General features: G+C 44.5%; 1 protein-coding gene across 9 annotated transcripts; it reads left to right on the forward strand.

Annotated features, from left to right (window-relative positions):
• Positions 1-367: 367 nt before the first annotated feature.
• On the forward strand, positions 368-19,688 carry LOC135261741 (PHD finger protein 20-like protein 1). 9 transcript variants are annotated; one of them, XM_064348320.1, is made up of 22 exons: positions 368-527; positions 1,423-1,542; positions 2,019-2,114; positions 3,111-3,195; positions 3,315-3,403; positions 5,612-5,783; positions 6,284-6,418; positions 6,535-6,608; positions 6,988-7,189; positions 8,616-8,792; positions 9,011-9,064; positions 9,414-9,692; positions 10,032-10,250; positions 11,510-11,563; positions 11,637-11,783; positions 12,391-12,558; positions 13,396-13,574; positions 15,170-15,269; positions 15,717-15,912; positions 16,333-16,609; positions 17,387-17,564; positions 18,061-19,688. In XM_064348320.1, exons 2-22 carry the CDS (start codon positions 1,540-1,542, stop codon positions 18,201-18,203), a joined length of 3,027 nt encoding a protein of 1,008 aa, XP_064204390.1. In that variant the 5' UTR covers positions 368-527; positions 1,423-1,539; the 3' UTR covers positions 18,204-19,688. The 9 variants fall into 9 exon arrangements, with proteins under 9 accessions (XP_064204390.1, XP_064204386.1, XP_064204392.1 ...); XM_064348316.1 differs by having other exon boundaries at positions 8,616-8,791; positions 9,007-9,064; XM_064348322.1 differs by having other exon boundaries at positions 8,616-8,791; positions 9,007-9,064; positions 11,664-11,783.
• The last annotated feature ends 4,424 nt before the right edge of the window (positions 19,689-24,112 follow it).

A 24,112-nucleotide genomic window follows, 5' to 3' on the forward strand; every position in this document is an offset into this window, starting at 1 on the left:
TAGTGATCAATATTCAATAAATTCCTTGCCATGTCTGTTATGTCATAAATTTAATTAATTAATTGAACGTTATAACGTTAATTGGGATTAAACTTGCTAAGTAATTTAGGCAGATTGAGAGTATGACCAAAACATGTATGTGTAATTTTGAAATAAATTACATGTTCTTTAAATTACAGCAGCATAGGCATTCCGTCAGTTCATTTTTTTTTTTTTTCACTGCATGATATGTCTGCAAATCTCGATACCATTTTTACTGATCCCAATACCATTTGTATCGACTATATCCAATATTAGTACATTGAATGAGTAGGTCAATCCCATGATTTAGGAACCTGTCTACTAGGGCACAAAGTTGCGCAGTGGGTCCAAAACACCTATCAAATGCCAGTGTGACTACGGGTCGCAATGGTTACGTACGTGGTGACGTCGAGTGTTTGGGTTAAAATCACACACAGCTGACGAATGGAAGGAAGGCTGGGTTTTAAACATAGCAACCTTCTTAAAATATGTTCCGAAATGTGAAGGTAATTAGCATGGTGACTAAACTACACACTATGGAAGTATTAAACGTACAGCACGAATGTAACTACATAGCAAGACAAAATAGCTAATGTTAGCTAATGCTACAAATATTTCAAATGAAGTGCTAGATAATTTAGCCAGGAAGCTAGCTAGCTGATTTACTAGTCCAAGTGCCTAGCTAGCTGGCTTGGAAGCTTATCAACAGAGAAGTAGATATCTTGTAATATTGTGTCGCTAATCAGCCAAATGAGAACGTTCACGAGCTGTATTCTTGAAACCAGCTTGTTTTATTGTTCGCTAGCCAGCTATTAGTTTTTAGTGAAAGCTAGTTATCGTTTGGCTATAATGCAGGTTTGGCTAGTTTTCTATACTAGCTGGCTAGCTAACTAGATAATGTTAATATTACCTCAGACAGCTAGCTTAGCGAGCCAGTCCTTTTGTTTGAGTTTGAGTAGATAGCTTGCTAACTGGCTTTGTTGGCAAACCACAATACGCCTACAACTTCTATTTATATTTATAAAAATCTAAATGGGTGTTGGCTATCCCGATAATGTTACAAGAAGGGCATAATATTTGTGTCGTTAAACGTTAAGTTACCTGCAGTGGTAGATAGTATTGTTCATGTAGCCAGTTAATGTTAGTTACATTAGCAATTCATTTACGAGAATATTATAACATTTATTTGCATTCTAATTTAAATAACGCTGTCGCTAGCTCAATCACGTTATTCTATTTGAAAAAATAAGTTGCTATTGCGTGTTACACAAACCAGAATTCATGGAATTGAGTGTCAATCTAGCTACGTGTGTACTTTCCTCTGAAATATATATAATGTCATGTAAGCATGTATTGCCCTTTAGCTATGAATGTAACCATTGCTTTGTTCAATTTCTCCAGTTGTGGCATGGAGCTCTAGAGAGTCCGAAAGGTTAATATTCGCACGAAGCCTCCTAACCGACCAGGAATCATCTTTGAGATTGGAGCCAGGGTTGAAGCTCAAGATTACCTTCAGAAATGGTACAAGAACCTTCCCTTGGAAAAATTGGGGTCCCAGTGCTTAGCTGTCTGGGTATTTATGTGTGCTAGAGTGGCCTCCTGATCCATTTCCCTGTGGTGTCTATGGGATATGCTTAGGTACCCCTCACAAATTGAGAAGTTTGACTTTGAGGAGGGGAAGTTGCCTGTTCACTTTGAGAGCTGGAACCACCGATATGATGAGTGGATTTTTTGGGACAGCAGTCGACTGCGTCCTCTAGAGGGGCCCGCATTCTGCAAAGTGGGGCTAAAAGACGAGGAGGGGATTCTGCTGGAATGTATGGGTTCATCAGGGTGAAGGATGAGGTGTGCCTATCTTTGGAGTAACTGAAATGCTTCTTGTGGGTTAAATTACCTTTAAAAAATTGAGTTAATTGAATGCTGTCCTAGCACTTTTTTGTAAACACGTGTGGTAAATGAACTAATTAATTATGTATTTTTACAAACATTTCTGCCAGGAGAGACTGAGTGAGATGAGTGCATCTTGCCCTGTTGAGAATCCTGCATGTACAGAGAGCACAGAGGACCAAACAGAGTTACTGCAGTCAAGACAAGTAATATATCCCAGTTTCACCAGTTGGCTTGATTTGCAGCCATGTTGAAATTATTTGTCTGCTCGCACGGGTCATTAGGGAGTTGCAAAAAATCAATTCTGGTGAAAAGGTGGTGGGAGGTTTTTCTGTTTGTTTCACTTGACAGTTGTCACTGTGAACTGGAAATTGGTAGTGCCACATAGTTATGTATTTATTATGCCATGGGTCATGTCACATTTATTAACATTCATTTTAAATTTTAATTTTTGCAAATAACAAAAGTGGTATATTCTAATGTTGAAACCCAAATACTAATGTTTTTTTTTTTTTGTTCTAACATTAAATGATTAGTTTAAAACAGACCATTCCCAAACTGTATTTTAAGTGTTTAAACCTGTGAATGCCCCAGGCACATAACATATTGTATTCCAGTTCACTGTGCTGCCTTGTTTCTCATCTCTTGATCAAGTTGTTCACTTAAACAGTGTGTGATAGTTAGCATTTGTTATTACAAAGTCCCAACTAGTTCTGTGACGGGACTATACTCAAAGGGGGTGGAGCTGTCGTGTTTTCAGTATCTTGCTGATATTGACCAATCATGGTGCTGTGCCTCAGAGCGCAGTCTCAGATGAGTTGGTGACTGGCAGCACATCCACCCATATTAAGTCTTGATAAGCAGTTATTAGTTTTGTGCCATTTTGAAAGTGCCAGTCACTGAGATGATGTAGTATTGAAATGGATTAGGGGTCTTCAGAATCAGGTGAATGCGACTGTTTTCAGTGTAAGATACAGCTATCCTTTGTAGTGGCTTCTGCAGCTTACAGGATAATGTAAAGAAAAATAGCAAAATAGTTAATGATTGGAATTTAAATCCTTGTACAAATTTCTTATTTTAATGTAGTCTTTATTCTTCTGTAAGTCTATTCTCTTTTCAAGGTTCTTGTTCCGCATAATGGATTTTGGTTTTGAATTTCCAGAGTTCATAAGTTTGTCCTGTTCCTTTTGTTTCTCATGCAGGATTTGAGCTCAGGCGAGGAGGTGTTGGCCCGGTGGACGGACTGCCGTTACTACCCAGCTAAGATACAGTCCGTCCACAAAGAAGGTGGGCACGCTACCGCAATATCGCTGGCATTTTTAAAGCCAAGAACCTGGCGCACAGAACAGTGGATTGCTTTGGCTTATGATTGCTCCTTTGTGATCTTGCAAATTACACATTTTCAGGTACCTACACCGTGCAGTTTTATGATGGAGTTGTTCGGTGCATGAAAAGAATGCATATCAAGTCTATGCCCGAAGACGTAAAGGGGCAGGTAAGTTGGAGCGAGGCAAATTCGTTGAAATTTTCACAGCAATACTTGAATATGCCTCACCGTACACTGTAAACTCTCTCTTTTTTTTTTTTTTTTTGATGGTGGACTCTCATGCAATTCTTCCATCAGATATTTTAGCCTAAATCATACAAGGCTTTGATCTAGACAACTATTCTAATTTCCGTTGTCGCACATTAAAAGGCCAGTTGGAATTCTCGCAGTGTTAACTTGGATTGCACACCTTGGCATCGAAAGATCATTTCAGGGACCTGAGATGTTTTGAAACCTCACAATTCATTCCAATAACATCCATTTGGATTTTAAAATGGCTGACATCCTCTTTTTTTCATTTGGTGCCATTGTAAATTGCTGGTGGTGAATGTAGGTCAAATTTTCTGAAGTGAAAATGGTAATACGTTGTTAATTGTTGCCATCATTTTCCATTTCCATTGTCTTCATTTGGTGGAGCTCCATAGTGTATAGTTATGCCATCTTTCCCTCTCTTTTTTAGAAGGTAAGACTCAACAGGGAGCTGCTGAATTTATTGTGAAGGACAAAGGACTTCAAGGCAGATAGAATTTCTGGCCTCTTCTGTACTCCATCAGCGATTCAGGGAGACAGTGACCAAACCTCTCTTCTTTTTTCTTTAATTGCATTGTCCGTGTTGTGTTTTATGAAATTGCTTGATCATGTCATACTTAAGGACAATTATAGAGGTCAAGATATTTTGTAGAACATTATGAATCAAAAGCTATTTTCACATTTAAATGGCTTGTGAAAATGGCTCGCATTGTTATGCTGCACCATTACACATCGATTTCTGTTTACTTCAAAACATCTAAGCGTCTAGGTGGAAAGTTTAAAAATACTATGGAAATAATTCATACTGATCAAACTGAAAAATAATTTAGCAGTATGTTCTCTTATGCTGTTATAAGCCATGAGTGAATGTTACTTACTTAAATATTTGTGTTGATTGTAGTTGCTGTGATCTAAATTTTATAGTCTCATGTCAGCACATTGGGGTTGTATTCACACTTGCTAATTTCAGGCTAATTACCAGACTTTTTTTGTTTGCTTGTGCTATGAGTAGGACCTCCAGTTTGTCTCCCCTTGTTTTCTCACATGGTACTTCAGCTAGAGGTCCAGATAGCCTCTTTTTCAAGCCACTTCTCCGACAGTTATCCCATTTGCACCACCTCAGTAATCCAAGTTGATAAATTGCAACTTATTCCGCACAGACGAGGATTGACAGCGATGTTTACTTACTGCCATGAACATGCTACAGTATTTTTTAAATGTTGTACAGGGGAATGCTGTATCTGTGCTCCTCAAGTGCTGAGTAACAATGAAAGTCAGCACCCTCTGCATCTCTCCAGGACCAGGAATGAGGAACACTGGCTCAAAGACAAAAACTTCCATCCATGTTCACTTTCCTTCTCGACACTCCCAATAGGATCATTGAAATACAAGTCAAAATCCTTGCAGGTCACATAGTGGAGACAAACTGGTGGCCCTAGCTATGATACCTGTTCAGCCTCTTCCTGTGGTGGAATGAGAGAGATTATTTTAGCTTTTAGCCCACATATACCACATCCACTTGTAATACACAGCATTCAGTTGTGAATACAGCATCAGGGCTGGGGCGCTAGGAATGAGAATGTGTTGAGGTGTAGTCCGAGAGACTCCATAGTGACAGATGGTCAGCTCCTGAGTTACTTCCATCCGCTAGTTCTTAACTACAGGGGGTTCTGGTTGGTGACAGGACTGTTTGTTGTATTACGTTTACGAATATTCATAAGGAGGCGGTCCTAAAGACAGAACATCCATTTCCTTCAGGAATATTTTTAATTTGATTCATGCATCAAATTAGAGTGTGTCAGCTTCAGCAGTAGAGGGCCCAAACGTACTGCCGAATGAATACAGAGCTGGCCATCTGGTTAGACCAGGGGTAACCAACCCTGTTCTTGGAGATCTACCATCCTGTAGGTTTTCACTCAGACCCTAATAAAGCACACTGGGTTCTCATGGAGAGATATCCATAAGCTTCTAATTAGCAGAGCAGGTGTGGCAAATTAGGGTTAGAGTGAAAACCTACAGGACGGTAGATCTGTAGGAGTAGGGTTGGTTACCACTGGTCTGGAGAATCCACGGTGTGTACTTCCCAGTTGCTCACCGGGTGCCAGTCAGCAGTTTTGTCTGGGTCAGCAGGATTGGATTGCCCTGGTGCGAGCCGCCACTTCCGCCGCCAAGAGAAAGCAGTGCCCCGGGGCTGAGGGAAACAAGGATAAGAGGGACGGGAGGTCGGGCGACGAAGCCGAAACACCCCCGTCCGACGAGGCCTCAGGCAACGAAGAGGCGGACTCTGCCGGGAAATCAGGTAGCAGTCCAGCTCACTGGCCCGTCCGATCATTCCGCGTGGCCAATCCCAATGTCATGTCAGAGTGCTTGCTGATACCCTTAAATCCTGCTAGTTAACAGTGACTTTAATATGTTTCAACATGTAGGAGTGTTGAAGAAAAGGAAAATGAGTAAAATTGCTGAGTTACTTCTTTGAAAATGTCACTTTGTTGAATTATTTCTTCATGCACAGCTGTCCGTTGAGGTTTAATTCAATAGCATCAAAAAGAATGGCACATTTGTTGAAGCTGCGCACTAGTGATATTCTTGCATTAATGTCCATACGTTGATATTACTGTGAGCCTACACTGAGCGTGCCTTTATTAGCTGACGTTGATCCAAAGTAAAATGTACGTGTCAATACGCATATGTATTACTTTAAGCGTACATTGAGTGTGCAGTTTTTAGCCTGACATAATGGCAGCTTGGCATCTTTTGGTTTGCCACAAATCCCCAAATTTCACTCCTTTTTATTCAAAGCCACGCTGAGGTCTGTCGGCGAAGGAGAAGTGAAGTCGTCCTCAGATGTGCCCGATGAAACAAAAGCAAAAAGGGAGAGAGCGAAACTTGGGAGCTCACTCACGCCAAGGAGGGCCCTCCTCACCAAGCTTAGAGGTGACATTTACTTACTTAACTGAAGTGCATGGCAAAGCCCTCCCTGTACAAAGCCTTCATAAGGTCAGCCACGGAAGCATACTGTGACTATAATGCGCTGCTTCCTGTGTTCTTAGTCTCCGTAGCAAAGAAAGAAGATGAGTCTGTGTTCAAAGAAGAGAAGGGTAATGCTCCAGGGACCCATGAAGAGGTATGCAAATATTACTCCACAGGCACAATATAAACAAGTCATATAGAAACTGCCTGTGATTGATTTTCTGTTGGTTAATGCGTGTGAATAAATCATTGCTTATAAATTTGTTACGATAAAAGGATGATATTATCAATAAAAGTGATTATGTTTTTACTGCTGTATTTTAAAACTAATTTGTTATTTATAAATCAGGTCCTTGACAGCTTTGCGAATTGTCCATCCTTGGTTTCAGTGTTATTTTCTGTGAGATATACTGCAGGAGCCCTGTTGTAAATGCAACTTTAAATTTTCACACTTCAATGAGTACATTTTATTAAATGCAGATGAAGTCAGAAGAATACGTGACTATATCTAGTGTTTCTGAACTCTCTCTCAGGGGGCTTGCGTGGTCACGGAGGGGCACAGGAAGGCAGGCGTGCTGCAGCGCTCCCCTGCCACGGCCAGGACGGGCGCGGGCGGCCAGCCTGAGCAGGGCGGGGCACAGGCCGTCGGCGGTCGCCGTCAGCCCGCGGCCACGCCCGCTACAGAGGCAGCGCGGCCGACCCCCGGCCACACGGCTCCCCCCATCGCCGGGCCTGGTGAGTGAAGTATAGAGCTTTCCTCATTACACCCATGGGCTGCTCCACATACACCCTCCCCGGCATGTTACCTTGGCAAGTCCTCGTCCTCTTCAGTGACCTTTATAATCAAATGATATACGTAGTGTTTTACCAGGCAGGTCAGCTAGACTTGTTTTTCTATTGTAGCAGCTGCTGGGGAAACGGAGCAGGTGGGGAATGCAGGTCAACTGCAGCAGTGATTATTAGTCACCCAGAACACCTACTGTATAAGTACCATGGACTTAAATGACCACTATGAGTCAGCATCTAGCATTAACCTTTCCGCCAGTGAAGGCACCTCCCACAGCACAGTGTCCCCGTTATTATAGTGAGGGAGGAAAGGGAAGGGAAGTACAGTCCTAGTCCTGGTCCACAGTTACGTGGTCACTCCAGGTCTCCCATTCAAACACTTGCCGAGCCCGACTCCACTTAGTTACTACAGTTTAGGATGAGTCTTCAAGGTGATCTACTGCCAAAGAGTGTTTTGTATATTAGTGACTGAGAGCTTTGAGCCTTGAGCATTTCGTTTTTTTTCTGGCTCACTCTAATTTGAAACAGTCGACAAAACTCATCCTTTTGGGGCTTTTTTTTGTTTGTGCTGTAGCATTGCACAAAGAAAATGGTTGGGAAAAATAAAACACAGCAAGTAGAAAAATTGTGTAAACAAACAAAATGTGCACAATTAACCCAGTCAGGGAGACGCTGGGGGCTATTCACTGTAAAATCTGGCACGTAACAGTAATGTTCTCATCTTACGGTGCCCATGGGTCCGTTGTTTATGAAACGATTATGCAAAAACGGTTCTGTAGATATAATACATTGGTTCATGTGCATAACGGGTGGCTTGTCCTTAAGGCCTGTAGTCCCACAGTCCACAGACCGTTTCATAACTTGAAGAACTTGAGTTAATGCGGTAATAATCAGCCGCTTTAGGGAAGCCTTGGCTCGCTCTCTAAAAAACATGATTATGGATTTGATTCCAGACCATGGAGTGCACTTCCACAGGGCACCGCACGGCCCGTGAAGAATGGTTTTACAGGTCATTTCTGTGTCTAATAAGATCACTGGATGGATATACCTTTTCCCTCCTGGCCTGTGGTTCTTAAGACACTGCATTCATTAGTCATCTCCTGATTTTTGGCTGGACTGCAACGGGGCCAGCCCTACAAACGCGAATGTCTGTGACTGAGTGACTGAGTTAGTTATGAAGTTGGTCGGCCTGATCACGTGTGTTAGGTCCAGCCATATACTAGGTTTTGACCTGGTCTTGATTTTTTTCTATACAGCTAAATAACTGTCCAATGTCATGAAAGTTGGGCGGAACTCAAATCGCCTCTGCTGCGGCAGTCACTGCCCACAGTCACAGCTCTAGCTCTGGAGCCTGACGGTGGCCCTTGCTTTTCAGACTCTGCCCTGCCCTTTGTGGAAAAGCCAGAGCCACCCATGAGCCCCAGAGTGCATGTGTCCACCGCATTCCCTCCCCCTCCACCTCAGCCTCCTATCACAGGGAGAGCAAAGCAGACTGAGTGGGCTTTATCCAGTCAGGCGCCACTTGGTGGGAAAGTGACTCCGCCCACAGCAGGTCAGGCAGGGGTGAATGGTGGGCTAATAAACCGCACAGGTGTCGATGAATAAGGAAGTGAGGGTAGTAACATTGCGACCATTGTATCCCATAAAAGGGCAATAAAGGGTGTAAAAGCTTTTTCTTAAGGCGGTGTGCCGGTTCATTGGTTGTGTTCTGTCTCTGTACCTGAGGCGCTACACTGAGGTAATTGTCTCCTGTTTCTTTTGTGACTGCAGATCTGAAAGGTGCTGCTAGAACTCCAAAGCTGAACAAGCATTCCAGAGAGCCAAGTATGTGCACTAAGTTTACATTTCCTTCTGCTGCCTTAAGTGTTGTTTCATTGCTTAAACTGTGATGTTACTTTGTAGCATATAAATGCTATACTGTATATCTGTCTGTCTGTCTGTCTGTCTGTATGTATGCCTGTTTCTACATCCGATGTATTCTTCTGTCGGTATCTCTGTGCCTGTCTGTCTGGTCTGTCACAGACTTGTAAAAGCGTAGATGTATCTCTATCCTTTCGGATCTCTGTCCAAAATGCTTAACCGGTTAGATGTTACTTTTTCATTTTGGGAGTTGTAGTACTTTGGCAGGATAATGTTAACGCAATTATTAATATTGCCATTCTTTTATGTTTAGTAATGAACACCATTAAATTGGAGGACCCTACCTCTCCCCATGACCTGGACCACAACAAGTTCAAGTGTCAGGTTTTGGGTTGCTCGAAGGCCTTCCGCAAAGCCAAGCTGCTGGACTACCACCTCAAGTACTACCACAACGCTGACAAGGAGGCGGAGCCAGAGGCGGGGTCTCCCAGCAGGGCGGCCCGCACCAGGACTACCTCCGCCTCCACACCCTGCGCCACTCAACTCGAGGCTCCCGGCAACAAGAGGCGAAGATGTGCCTCCACCTCTGCCTGTGCGTGAATAAGCATTACATGCATCACATTAAAACTTTTCAGTGTGTTATATGCTAAAATGGGGGTTTTGATGTGGTAAAAATTTAATATGCTAAAAGCTTTTCCCAGAATAGTACTTTTGAGATTAAGAATTTTTTACTCAAAGTTCATGCAGCTTGTCATATCACCTTTCAGTACCTTGAATGTGGTTAATGAAGTAGAGAGTGGAGTAGGAGTGGTCAGGTGAATTCACTGTGCAGAAGTGACGTTATTTGATAGAAAGGAAAGTTCTGGATTGTTCTGGATTATGCAGTTGACCTGTGCAGTGATGCGCCTTTTCCTCATTCTTCCCCCCCCAGCTGTGTCCCCTCCAGAGCACCTCTTACCGCCGGACTGTGGCGGGGTTCGTCTCAAACCCCCAAAATTCGGTAAGATGAAACGGTCTTCGGCCTCGATGAGCTTGGAGGGAACAGAGGATTCGCTTCTGCCACCGCTGCCACCGCGGAACAAGTCCTTTGAGAGCCTCCATGACAAGATCCTGAAGAAGGTCATCGATAAGGACCACCTCCCCGACTCAGGTCAGTACTGAGCACCCTGCTGACTTATTGTATAACAATGTGGTCTATAGAACCACCCAGACCCAGGTCAGTACTGAGTACCCTGGTGAGTTACTGTATAACAGTGTGGTCTATAGAACCACCCAGGCCCAGGTCAGTACTGAGCACCCAGCTGAGTTACTGTATAACAGTGTGGCCTACGCAACCCCCTGGTCCCAGGTCAGTACTGGCCGCACTGTTGAGTTACTCTATAACAGTGTGGCCTACACAACCACCCAGACCCAGGCTAGTACTGACGCAACCACCCAGTCCCAGGTCTGTACTGATGCAACCAACCAGACCCAGGTCAGTGCTGACACAACCACCGAGTCCCAGGTCAGTACTGACACAACCACTCAGCACGAGGTCAGGACTGACGTAACCACCCAGTCCGAGGTCAGTACTGACACAACCACCTGAATAAGATTGCATCCAGACTTCCAAACTGCAGTTTTTGAGTGCAACCAATGCTCAAATGAATCTTTGTTTTTTTTTTTTTTTTAAAGCTGAAATGGCAGTCTTGTTGAAGTGCCCTCTTGTCCTGGCAGTAGTGTGGATAAAAGTGCAATTCAAGGAAATTGGTTGTCTTGTTACTGTAGCGAGGCAAAGGAAATGTTAATAATGCCTCATGGGGATAGATATGTGCACTCTATTTCAGAACAATAAAAATCAATATGAAGATGCCTCGGGTCTAAATTTAAGACAGCTTTGAGAAATATCACAGTGCACCAGCGTGTGAGAGCCTCACAAGTATAGGATGTTGAAAAATAACGTCCAAAGTAAATACACTGATCCATACCTTTTAAGATGCTTTTCTGAATTAAGAAATGAGTGCTCTTCTAAAAGAAGAGTGCACGTGTTTTACTTTTTAAAATTGCCAAAACTAACTGTTTAGTGTCTGCATTTATGGCCATTTTGCTGTATGCAGGTTGCAAGCTCATTTAAGGGCATTCAGAATACTGCTGCGCATTACCACAAGAGTTTATGGACAAATCAAAATAAGTTGCAAAACTGCTATGCAAACAAAAAAATATATTTACATCCCTTGATTGTCAAGCAATTCAAACAACAGATGAGCACATTTGAAAACGTTCTTCTCAGCGTTGGGGGTTCAGGCCTGGTTTTTGGTCAGTTTTCCTCCTGTTTGTCTGTATGGCATCTTTGTGTGACATGCTCTGTAAAAAGCACTTTTTAAAATAAAATAGATTTGATTTGATTCATTAAAATGGTTTCCTCTCCAGGTCTGATTCGACTAGAGAAGAAAGTGAAACTTGAGGAGAAATGCCAGACGGCAGGTACCCTTAATAGATGCCTCCTTTTACATTTTACCCACTTGCTGATGGCACACATCTAAAACCCTTCTTTTAGAGCCAATCGATGCCTTTTTGGTTTCAGCCTATTTTACAGGAAAAAAGAAAGAGAAGGATCGGGAAAGGAAGGAGAAGAAAGAGCGGGACCCCTTCAAAATGAAACCGAAGAAAAAGAAGAAGAAGAAAAAGAAATGCAAACAGCACAGTAAGTGAAGCGCTGGTCAGTGCTTGTGGCATTCAGGCTGTTCGTTTGGTGAGCGGCCATGTCAGCTGCTGCTCCCGGCCACGCCCTCCCATCAAACCACTCCCACTTCAGGTTTCTGCTAAAGACACTGCCGTTTAATCTATGTTTCTTTTGTTTAGTGCCTTTTAATGCTATATTTACCGGATTCATTGTTCTGGTGCTTTGAGGTTGGTAATGGAGCTGTATAAATAAAATGTAGTATTGCTATGATTATTAGTTATAGTACTTGTATTAGTAGTAGCAGTCAGCACAACTGATAAACTTTCATTTATGTCCTTCCTAAATTAGTCTGGATTGTTTTATTGATTAATTTAATTCCTAAATTAAATCTGGATTGTTAAAACTGAGCGAATGCATCAAGTGTTTGCAAATGACCCTTTGCTTGGCATGTGCGTTGTCCTATACTAACGGTGCATTTCTACATATTCAACTTTTTACATGTTGTTTTTATTACAAAATGTGTAACAGCAATTGTAGGCTGACAGAATAAATTTAGGTAAAATACTGAGAAAGTTCCTGCGTCTCCTCAGCAGCGGTCATGTGACAGCCCTCTCTCTGCCCCACCCAGGTTACGCAGGCTTGCAGGACGGCCCCCTGTCCTTCCTGGAGCGAGGCTCCTCCCCCCTGAGCCGCGCGTCCAGCGGCACCTTCACCATCCGCAGCGGGGGCGCCCCCTGCAGGCGCACGCCCTTCCAGTACCCCCGCGCCATCCTGTCAGTGGACCTGACGGGCGAGAGTGAGTGAAGGGGCCGAGGCGATAAACCCGCCACCGTCAATAACTGCTTACTGCTGCTCCTACTGCTGCTCTCACTGCTGCTCCTACTGCTGCTCTACTGCTGCTCTCACTGCTGCTCCTACTGCTGCTCTCACTGCTGCTTCTGCTGCTTTCACTGCTGCTCCTACTGCTGCTCCTACTGTTGCTCCTACTGTTGCTCCTACTGTTGCTCCTACTGCTGCTCTTACTGCTGCTCCTACTGCTGCTCTCACTGCTGCTCTTACTGCTGCTCTCACTGCTGCTTTCACTGCTGCTCCTAATGCTGCTCCTACTGTTGCTCCTACTGCTGTTCTTACTGCTGCTTCTACTGCTGCTTTCACTGCTGCTCCTTCTGCTGCTCCTTCGGTTGCTTTCACGGCTGCTCTCACTGCTGCTCCTACTGTTACTCTTACTGCTGCTCCTACTGCTGCTCCTACTGTTGCTCCTACTGCTGCTCTTACTGCTGCTTCTACTGCTGCTCTTACTGCTGCTCCTACTGTTGCTCCTACTGCTGCTCTTACTGCTGCTTCTACTGCTGCTTTCACTGCTGCTCTCACTGCTGCTCCTACTGCTGCTCCTACGGTTGCTCCTACTGCTGCTTTCACTGCTGCTCTCACTGCTGCTCCTACTGTTACTCCTACTGCTGCTCCTACTGCTGCTCTTACTGTTGCTCCTACTGCTACTCTTACTGCTGCTTTTGAGTTAACACTATGGGTTTTTGGTGTGTAGAATGGCTCCTGATTGGACCACAGAAATGTGGTTGGAGCGCAGAGGCGCAGGTTTGGCTCTCTCTGATGGCGCTGCGCGTTCTCGTCTCAGACCTCTCTGACGCAGAGTTCCTGGAGGACTCGTCCACGGAGAGCCTGCTGCTGAGCGGAGACGAGTACGGCCAGGACCTGGACTCCCTCACCATGGAGGACTTCCAGGAGGAGGCCGACGCCGCAGAGATCGTGCGCTGCATCTGTCAGACCCAGGAGGAGAACGGCTTCATGATCCAGGTGCGTGTGTGTGTGTGTGCGTGCGCGCGTGTGTGTGTGCGTCTGTGCGCGTGCGCGCGCGTGCGTGCGTGTGTGTGCGCGCGTGTGTGTGTGTGTGCGCGTGTGCGTGTGTGTGTGTGCGTGTGCGCGCGTGTGTGTACGTACGTACGTACGTGCGTGTGTGTGTGCGTGTGTGCGCGCGCATGTGTGTGTGTGCGTGTGCGCGCACGTGTGTGTGTGTGCGTGTGCGTGTGTGTATGTCTGTGTGCGTGCGCATGCGCGTGTTTATGTACATATGGGTGTCTCCACGTGCTTGCGTGTGTGTACATCTTAGAAAACTGCCATTTGCATTTATCGACATTCTGTCTGCCGACACCTTCATATGAAGCTGGCTGACTGTACCACTGCACTGCTGTCTGATGGTCCGTTGCACAAACGCCATACATATATGTGCTGATGAGGACACACTTTATATGGCAATAGACCCTTATCAAACAATACTTCCCATATGGTGCCAGTGCCATACCATACTTTGTGTGAGCGGTGCTGCCTTTCACCGTAACTGCAGTATGTGTACCGCATTATATCAGGCTCCACTGAGGGGTTGCCATGGTTACCATGCGCCCATTGTCATAGTCCAGTATTTTTGTGGTGACGTCATTTCTCTCAGCATCTTAAGCCAATGATGGGTCAGGTGAGTGCATACAGGTGCAGAGGTATCTTAATTTGAAAGTCAAAAAAGTCAAAAGGGTCCCAGTTTGCAGTTTGCACAGTTTCCCCCCGGAGTGTCAACTTTTGAAATACATCGTCTGTCCTTAATAAACGCTGTGCTGCCACCAGCTGGCGTAAATAAATGGCGTATGGTGCTCTTACACGCCACCCGTCAAGTGGTGTTTGTTTACATCTGGTGGCATAAATCCATTCTGAATGAAGATATCATTCGCATAGAGCCTCCTCCTCTGTCCCATGGTTCCTTTCACCTGCTCAACTGGCTACTACAACTGAATTTACCTACGAATTAACTAAGACCTTCATGCTAGGTACCTACCTACTTTTAATGTGCGTGTCTCTATTGAGTAAGCTAACATTGGCAGTTTCTTAGCTGAGTAGGTTTGCAAATGCTGGGACTAACATTAGCTCAGCAACTTTGATCAGAAGACCAAGATGCTTTTATTCTGTTCACAGCTAGCCCGCTAGCTAGTTGTATATTTCAGTGAATCTGACCAATTTCCTGATAATTTTTGTTACGTGTTGTTAGCCAGTTGAGCAGGCAATGCGTAAGCTATATCAGAGAATTTCTACACAGCGGGCCTGGCTAGCAGTGAAAGGGACCATGGGACAGGGGAAGAGGCTGTGTGGACATTATATGTTAATTCAGAATGAACGTGCGCTGCTGGGCATAAATAAACACTCGGCGGGTGGTGTATAGGAGTACCATACACTGTTTATTTGCCCACAGAACAGTGGTTATTGACAGCAGTTGACATTTTAAGAATTGAGACACACCGGGTTAAAGCCTGAGGAAGCGTGGCCCTTTTGGCTTTCCGTACCTTAAAGCCGTGGCGGTGTGACTGCGGGTGGAGTGGTGAACCCCCTCTCCCCTGCTCTGTCCGCAGTGCGAGGAGTGCATGTGCTGGCAGCACAGCGCCTGCATGGGGCTGCCCGAGGACCGGCTGCCTGAGCAGTACAGCTGCTACATCTGCAGGGACCCGCCCGGTGAGCCCCACACGGCCCGCACACGGCCCACACACGGCCCCACACACGCCCTTCTGTCACAGCCACCAGCAGTGCCCTCACACTAAATACCGCACAGCGTGTGTTTCGCATTATTTCCTTGCTATGGTGTTTCGTGGTACAGTTTTTATATGAAGTCCCTAAAAGCAATCAAGTGTTTAACTTTTGAGAATTTGACACCGTTATCCATCACACAGGGAAAGCTGCAGTAGCTATTTTAGTATAATTAAGTATGTTTCATATGAATATATTTACGTATTGTGTGCGTTAGATATGTAATTTATGAAATAGGAATATGAACTTGTTTTCGTAAAGGGCAGATGTTTTTATGGTTTTACTGAGTGACAGAGGCCTGTTCACAGACTGTGTGTTTTTGAGAGCTAGCGCTGAAGAGTGTGTGCCGCCGCCGCGGTTCGTCTCTCTCCGCAGGGCAGCGGTGGAGCGCCAAGTATCGCCACGACAAGGACTGGCTGAACCGGGGCCACCTGTACGGCCTGTCCTTCCTGCCGGAGAACTACTCGCACCAGAACGCCAAGAAGATCGTCTCGGCCCACCAGCTGCTCGCCGACGTCTTCAGCGTCAAAGAGGTGCTCCACGGGCTGCAGCTCAAGATGGGCGTGCTGCAGTGAGTCCCTCCCCCCTCCTGTGACATCACAGCCGCCTCCGCGGCGCGTTTTAGTCATTTGAAAGAGGCCATTGATCCCCCCTTCCTCAGAGCTGTCTCCTCTATCTGCCTGTATACAGCCAGCCGTGCGCAGATTTGAAAAACGGACATGACCGTGCTGGGCACTAGTGTGAACCTACAACTCGAGCTGGGCTGAGGAGGATGGGATTCTTTTTTTTACCTCGCTTGCTTGCTTTTTGAGGGTTAAGCCCAGTTTTAGTTCTGTTTGTCCGAAAAGTGTCTTGGCGTCCGTTGAGCGCTATACAAATAAAATTGAAATTGAAATAGATTCTTCTCTCATGTCCGGTTCCTCCCGCGGAGTTTTTCCTTGCCGCCGTCTAGGCTTGCTAATTGGCTGTGGTTTTCCTTGCTCATTTAAAGGAACAAGCACAACCCCAACCTGCACCTGTGGGCGCAGTCGTGGGTGAACCTGGACGAGGACCAGCCGATGGGCGGGCGCCCGGCCCGCGTCTTCTGGCAGGAGCGCCTGGCCGACGAGCCGGGCCACCACGCCAACCCGGACGCCTACATCGCCAGCGAGCACAGCTACCAGAAGCCCACCGGCCTGGGCCCGCCCCCCTGGCCCTCCCCCCACCAGCTGGGCATGGAGGGGGAGGAGGTGCCTGACACGGAGGCCGACGCCCCTACGACCCGCGCGGTGAGGTTTTTGCGTCAAAGGGGGAGGAGCTGATTCCACGGTTGTGCACACGCCCAGCTTCTGCTCCCTCCCTCCCTCCCAGCATGTCTGGTGTGGCCCACATACTGTCCAGGGCAGGAGGGTGCACAACTGCACCACGAATAAGTGCTTCTCCAGTATTAACCCAATAGTGTTCTGAAATCATTTGAGCTGGGCTTACAGGTGTACACTTTGCTGCTTTAATGTCTAGGCAATATCTACGGAGAGAGCTCTGGAATATAACCCATTAAGGTGTAAGGTCAATATGTGATTAGTATGTGTAGTATGTAGTATTAGTATGTAGTATGTGATAGAGTTCTAGAACACAGAAAAATTGAATTTTGAAAAAAAACATTCCAGAAAACCTACTCTTCAAATGGTCAAATGTCACATTTTGAGTTCTGCAGTTTAGCATGATCTTGGCAGAGTGATTCCATTTGCTGTAGTCCTCGGAGTCTGCTGGTTTTTGTTCTCTCTTTACCGTTTCTACTAACTCAGCAAAGGAAGAAACTATGAGGAGTGTCAGGTGTGAACTGGTTGCCAAATGTAATTCAGAAATCTCCCTCACAAATGCCTACTCCTCATTGTGATCCCCAAGTTTATTTTCTGAGTAAACCTGCACTACGAGGCGACCCAGAGTCTCTCTGTGAATGAACACGGTGATCGGTAAAGCCCGATCAGGCGCATTGCATCGTGTGCGTTTGCGGTCAGGCGAACGCAGGTATTTGCCAGCGGCTCACTGAGCGCGCTCTGATGCAGGAGAGGACTGCGGTGGGCGTGCCCGGGTGTGCGGCGGCGGCGGCGGCGGCGAACCCCTCGGACTCGTCCGAGCAGGCGAGGAACCGCCTCCAGTGGAAGACCAACCTGCTGGCCCACATCGAGGACGTGCAGAACCAGGTGGCGCTGAGGATGGACCTGATCGAGAGGGAGCTCGACGGTGAGGAGGCTATTCTGTATCTGTGCTACATCTTCAGGATGCTCTCTGCTAACAGTATACGCATCAGCTGCTTATAGAACCCAATCCCTTCTATTAAAGCAAACTTACATACAGTTATATGGAAATAACAAAGTCATGAATCTCATGAGTTTTGTGTTGTCAGGTTTCCCATTTGAAACCAACTCATATGTGTGTGTGTGTGTTCCTGTGTATCTGTGTGTGTGTGTGTATGCGCGTGTGTGTGCGTGCACATGTGATTGTGTGTGTGTGTGTATGCTCGTGTATATGCGTTTGTGTGTGTGTGCACATGTGATTGTGTGTGTGTGTGTGCGCATGCGCTTGCGTGCCTGCGTGTGTGTGTATGTGTGTGTATGTGTGTGCATGCGTGTGTATGCGTTTCTGTGCATGTGCACGTGTGATTATGTGTGCGGATGTGTGTGCGTGTATGTGCTTGCGTGCGTGTGCGTGCGTGTGTGTGTGTGTGTTTGTGCCTCAGTGCTGGAGAGCTGGCTGGATTTCACAGGAGAGCTGGAGCCTCCTGACCCCTTGGCCCGGCTGCCCCAGCTGAAGCTCAGGATTAAGCGGCTCCTGACGGACCTGGCCAAGGTGCAGCAGATGAGCACGCTCTGTTCCGTCTGAGCCGCCGCTCGCTAGGCTCCGCCCCCCCCCCCCGGCAGCGGGAGCCACGCCCTGTTGCGCTCGGGCACCCCGCCCTGAGGCTCGCTCCCGGCAGCGCGGGGAGCTTACGGCACATGCCTCACACTCCGGTGTGCTGGAGACACGCCCGCTGACGCTGCATGGGACTTCAATACAGGGGGCCCCTTAGGGGCATGAGCGACGGGCACAGGAAACTCCTGAAACACAGAGTACTGTGCGGTACCATACATGGAAAAGTATAGACTATTTACAGAATCGTACTGATTCTGGTGGAAGGCCTCTGACTGTCTCATTCTAGGAGGTCACTATAGCGTACTCTAACTCTAACGTGTTCCTCTCACTCGAAAGGACACTACGTGTGTCCATCTGTATGACGGCTAAAATAATTGTACTGAGGTCGCGTATTGCATGCTCCGTAGAGCACTGATGGAGGAGATGTGTTATCGCTACTGTAGTGCAGCAGGAGAATATTGAGGTAAGATTAACTGCTACGAACGCTAATGTGTTTTTGTGAGTGTAAGTCACTCAAGTGTGCTTCAAGCTTAGAGGATTTTGTTGTTCACAGTTCATTTTCAGTTGGTTGCCTCTTGAGGTCAGTATTTCCCAGGGATTTTGTGCATTTGTTTCTTCAAAATGACCAAAAAAAAAAACTATTTAAATTGTCTTTTTTTAATGATTACCCTTTTTTTTTTCCTTTTTTATTTGGGATCAGAATTTTTTATGGATTTTCAAAGAAACAAAATAATATCATTAGCCTTCATGCAATGATTGTTTTTTCACATTTTGTGCCAAGCGACGAAAAATATCCAATTTTAATGAAGTTTGTGTGCACAAAACCGGCACAGCAACAGGAGGAGAGGGTTTATCACCCAGTGTACCCCTCTTAAAGGAGTGTTCATTTGTTCAGCAAGGTCTGGAGGCTTCTAGAATGTTTTCTTTCAGTGTTGCCAGATGCTTGTGATTTTGCTCCCCCAACACGTTTTTTGAGAGCTTCCATCTTCAGTTAACTTATATACGATTTTCTGTTGCATACGTCCCTTTAACTTACCCTTCAACTTACCCTTCCTGCCACACACGACCGTACAGATTTCCTTGGCCATTACGTTGTGAACCCTTCGTGATTCACATCCCAGGCCACTGAGCCACTTCTCCACGTTTAGTTTAAATGGTAAATGAGGCCTGGTCTCCCTCCTGCAAGCTGGGTGTAGATATATGGAGTCAGACACAAGGTATGTACAGTTTCTGCAGGAGTGACTGTAAGAGTCGTCTAATGGGAGGCTGTATTTGAAAATGCCATTCCTTGCCACGGATGCTTATCCTTTATTTGTTTCATTTTTGGACTTGAACCCGAAGTTATCTTCAGTTCACACCTGCCAGCTCTCTATTACGTTTATTTAATTTCAAACAAGGCTGTAATTTACTAAACGTGAAATTGTTCAGTAAAATAAAATGGATATTTAACAGGCAGTTTCATGTGTCTCCAGTTCTTTGTGGCATTTAAATGGTTCAGCTAGACATACATAAACCTCTTCTGAACTTTTCCTGGGCCATGAACGTGCAGCACTGATTCTACAATGGGTATCAAGGGCTTTTCCATGAATTAAATATACTAAGGGAAAGTATTTGGTTTGAAAATACTAAGCATTGTGAAGGTCATTTACTTTGTATTTATTAAACACAGTTTATTAAACTCACAGGAAATATAAAAATACTCCATGAGTGGCAATGTCGCCAGATTGTTTATACTGCACAAACAGCATAAATTTGGGTTTGAACTTTCCAGTCCGTCATGTGTTTAAGTGAAAATAGGTTTTAACATTAATATATAAGCTTACATCTTGGTCTGAAACATTTCTCAAAGCATTGAACAGACAAACTGAGGACACGATAGAGCTGGATTACCTTTATATACAGGCTATGCTAATGTCCCTGGAGGCACAAAAGGACCTGACATTACTTATGGGAGTGTTCTGAATGCGTATTGTATGTACAGGGCTTGTTTTATAGGTCTTTGTGTTGTCCTGGAATCACACGTATGTGCGGTACAGCATGTGCATCCACACGCTCTGACAGGGCAGCGATCGGCAGCCTGGCCTCGGTGCTCAGTCTCTCTGTGGGAATGTGTGAATTCCAGGCCTTCTCTGTGGCCTGTAAATCATCAGCGCTCTCACGTTGGCGGGGTCAGGAAACAACCGCCGTGACGCCAGCGCCGAAGTGATCCGCCCAGGGGAGGCCCACTTAAAGAGCTTGGCCCCCCCGCCAAAAGCAGAGAGCGTTAAATCGCCCCGGTTGGCCTCGGCAAGACTGATGTGCCGTTCGGTCTCTGTGCTTCAGCGAGCCTCCCTTTCCCTGGTCGGAGGAGTGCTCTGAGGGATACTACCAGTAGAGGGCAGTATAGACCGGAGTTTGGAGTGGGTACAGGGCTCAACTGGTGGCTCTGGTGAGATAGTGTGGCCCAGCTGTTGCGAATGATTTTTGTTGGCCAATGTCTTTTCTGTCACAGTCTCATTCATTAAATCGGCCAAACTTCTGTGTTGGCAGCAATTATGTCCACGTTGTATCGTCACGAGCCTTTTCATATGGCAGTGATTCTGTTTCATTTGGCAGAGATCTGAAAGCATTTCTGAAAGTATTTGGATCCGGAAACAATGCACATTTTTTCATTAATTCCTTTATTTTTATCTTTATTACTCTCAGTTCAGGCAGGATACACTGAACCTAGATCCAGTAAAGATGTTTGAAATAAAATGTTAGCTGGATGTCTGTCAGTAAAAAATAATTTGTGTGAATTATATGTTTGGCCATTGATTCTAAGAATGTGTTTTTTTTAACTACCAACCAAAAACTTAAGTTTGCAGATGTTTTCGCCATTAAAATGAACTTTTGGTTTATGCAAGTCTACTGTGGCAGCTTACGTACTGTTATGGTCTGTTCACCTTGTGGCAATAATTTTTCATTAGCTTCCAACAGAGGACTATGCCCTTATCAGAAATATGATCTAGTATTCACGCTAATCTCTTTATGACAGATTTAAAAGAAAATGTTGAATATTTTTGTTTTTAATGCATTACATTTTTCTACCTTTCTACTTTTGTGCAAACGGCTACTGTATACATTGTGGTTTATGGCTACTATAACTTGTAGTCTATAAGGTATGGTCTATAAGATGACCTATTAGCTGGACACAGACATTAAACAAAAATAGCTTGTGTGACCGTATGCATGTCTGATGAACAGTAAATTACCCCTTCTTTTAGCTTCACCATATAGAAACGACAGCACTTTTTCTATATAGTCCCCCACATTTCAAGGAGCCATAATGTTTGGGACAAATGGTTTAACAAGAGGTAAGATATAGACACAGGTAGAGCTTTCAGTATCTAGTCTTGATTCTAGGCTTGTGGTTGCCTTTGCCTTTGTCACTGGCATTTGTTGCCATGAGGACCAGAGTTGTGTCAATGTGAGTCATGGAAGCCATTATGATATTAAGAAATAAGAAGAAAAAACGAGATACTTTGCTCTTCCCATACTTTTGAAGGGCACTGTTTATATATAAGTATTTGGACAGTGACACAATTTTGTTGTGTTGGCTCTGTACTCCAGCACATTGAATTAGAAATGAAGCAATGAGATTGAAGTATAGACTGCCAGCTTTAATTTAAGGGTATTTACCTCTGTATCCAGTGATCCATGTCCAGTACGATCCCATTTTATGGGTTCAAAAGTGAATGGAAAAATGAACATAAATCGTAAGTCATATATAGATGCCTTTGCAATTGATGACAATCTTAAGTCTGTGACTGATAGACATCACCAGACACGGAATATGTTGATGCTCTGCCAGGCTCTGCCAGTACTCTAGCTATGTTCAGTTCCTGTTTGTTTTGGGGTCTTGTTGCCTTCTGTCTTGTCTTCAGCAAATCAAATGCGTTTTCAATTGGATTCAGGTCAGGGGGTTGACTTCGACAGTCGAGAGCCTTGCACCAGTAGTCTGCATCTTGCAGTGAGGTTAGGTTGGTGTATTCTTCTCTTTATGATAGTTTTTGACACATCTATTCATACATCTTGGAAAGTGGTTTTGATCTGTTTAACAGTTGAAAAGAGATTTTTCTTCACAACTGAACGCATTCTTTAGTCACCCTCTCCAGTGGTTTTCTATGGTGTATCAGTTACTTTGCTATTGCTGATAAATTGTAAAAAAAAAAAAAAATAATAATAATCATAATAAAATAAAAAATCTCTTTGATTTTGTTCACAAGAATTCTCAGCTCACATTTTTTGAGAAAAATATTTATTTCTTGATGAAATGATTTTCTTTGAGCAATTTTTTGTTCAAATCAAGGTTAGGTTTCGCCTATATTTTGAGTGTAAGCTCAAAGTGATAAGGAACATTTTTCTGTGGCCTTTTAGTGCCTGAGTCTGCTAAATTAATGTCATGTAATGCATGTATTGCTCCATTTCATTTTCCTGAGTAGTTTTGTGTTAACAAATTTAAACTATCCACTCTACTGTAATGCATACATGTCTGTTTGATCATAAACATTTGACCTCCACTGTTTTGGTCATAGGAGAAGAGCTTGCAGCAAAACTTTCTGCGCTTTTCTTGGCCTGGAAGGAATCCAAACTCAACTCAAATGAATTTCGTGACTCTAATATGGCCATCCCTGGGCATTGCTGCCAGTCTAGAGTACCATCCAGAGATGGTAAAACAGTCTATAGACTTCTAAAATGCGGAAACTGTGGCTTTTCTCAGACGCCAAGTATAAAGATAGGTAAGCAAAAATTAAAAGGAAGTTCAGCTAGAAATAATTTCTCCATTTTGGGGTGACAATATGAACTTTAGTCTGTGACTGATAGACATCACCAGGCACGGAATATGTTGATGCTCTGCCAGGCGAGTACTCTAGCTATGTTCAGTTCCTGTTTGTTTTGGGGTCTTGTTGCCTTCTGTCTTGTCTTCGGCAAATCAAATGCGTTTTCAATTGGATTCAGGTCAGGGGGTTGACTTGGACAGTTGAGAGCCTTGCACCAGTAGTCTGCATCTTGCAGTGAGGTTAGGTTGGTGTAGTCTTCTCTTTATCACACATCTATTCATACATCTTGGAAAGTGGTTTTTCTTCACAACTGAAAGCATTCTTCAGTCACCCTCTCCAGTGGTTTTCTATGGTGTATCAGTTACTTTGCTATTGCTGATAAAAAAAAATAATAATCATAATAAAATAAAAAATCTCTTTGATTTTGTTCACAAGAATTCTCAGCTCACGTTTTTTGAGAAAAATATATATTTCTTGATGAAATGATTTTCTTAGAGCAATTTTTTGTTCAAATCAAGGTTAGGTTTTGCCTATATTTTGAGTATAAGCTCAAAGTGATAAGGAACATTTTTCTGTGGCCTTTTAGTGCCTGTGTCTGCTAAATTAATGTCATGTAATGCATGTATTGCTCCATTTCATTTTCCTGAGTAGTTTTGTGTTAACAAATTTAAACTATCCACTCTACTGTAATGCATACATGTCTGTTTGATCATAAACATTTGACCTCCACTGTTTTGGTCACAGGAGAAGAGCTTGCAGCAATACTTTCTGCGTTTTTCTTGGCCTGGAAGGAATCCAAACTCAACTCAAATGAATTTCGTGACTCTAATATGGCCATCCCTGGGCATTGCTGCCAGTCTAGAGTACCATCCAGAGATGGTAAAACAGTCTATAGACTTCTAAAATGCGGAAACTGTGGCTTTTCTCAGAAGCCAAGTATAAAGATAGGTAAGCAAAAATTAAAAGGAAGTTCAGCTAGAAATAATTTCTCCATTTTGGGGTGACAATATGAACTTTAGTATGAGTGTTAAATTATATGCCGAGATGAATGTGCGTCACTAGTCTCCACCATGGTAG

This window comes from Anguilla rostrata, chromosome 8 (assembly GCF_018555375.3).
Source record: "Anguilla rostrata isolate EN2019 chromosome 8, ASM1855537v3, whole genome shotgun sequence".
Classification (NCBI taxonomy): Eukaryota; Metazoa; Chordata; class Actinopteri; order Anguilliformes; family Anguillidae; genus Anguilla; species Anguilla rostrata.

Coding starts and splice junctions, on each gene's coding strand:
- LOC135261741 (XM_064348316.1), top strand. Junction 5,784..6,283: donor GGACTCTGCCGGGAAATCAG/GTAGCAGTCCAG, acceptor TTTTATTCAAAG/CCACGCTGAGGTCTGTCGGC. Junction 12,559..13,395: donor AGTGGACCTGACGGGCGAGA/GTGAGTGAAGGG, acceptor TTCTCGTCTCAG/ACCTCTCTGACGCAGAGTTC.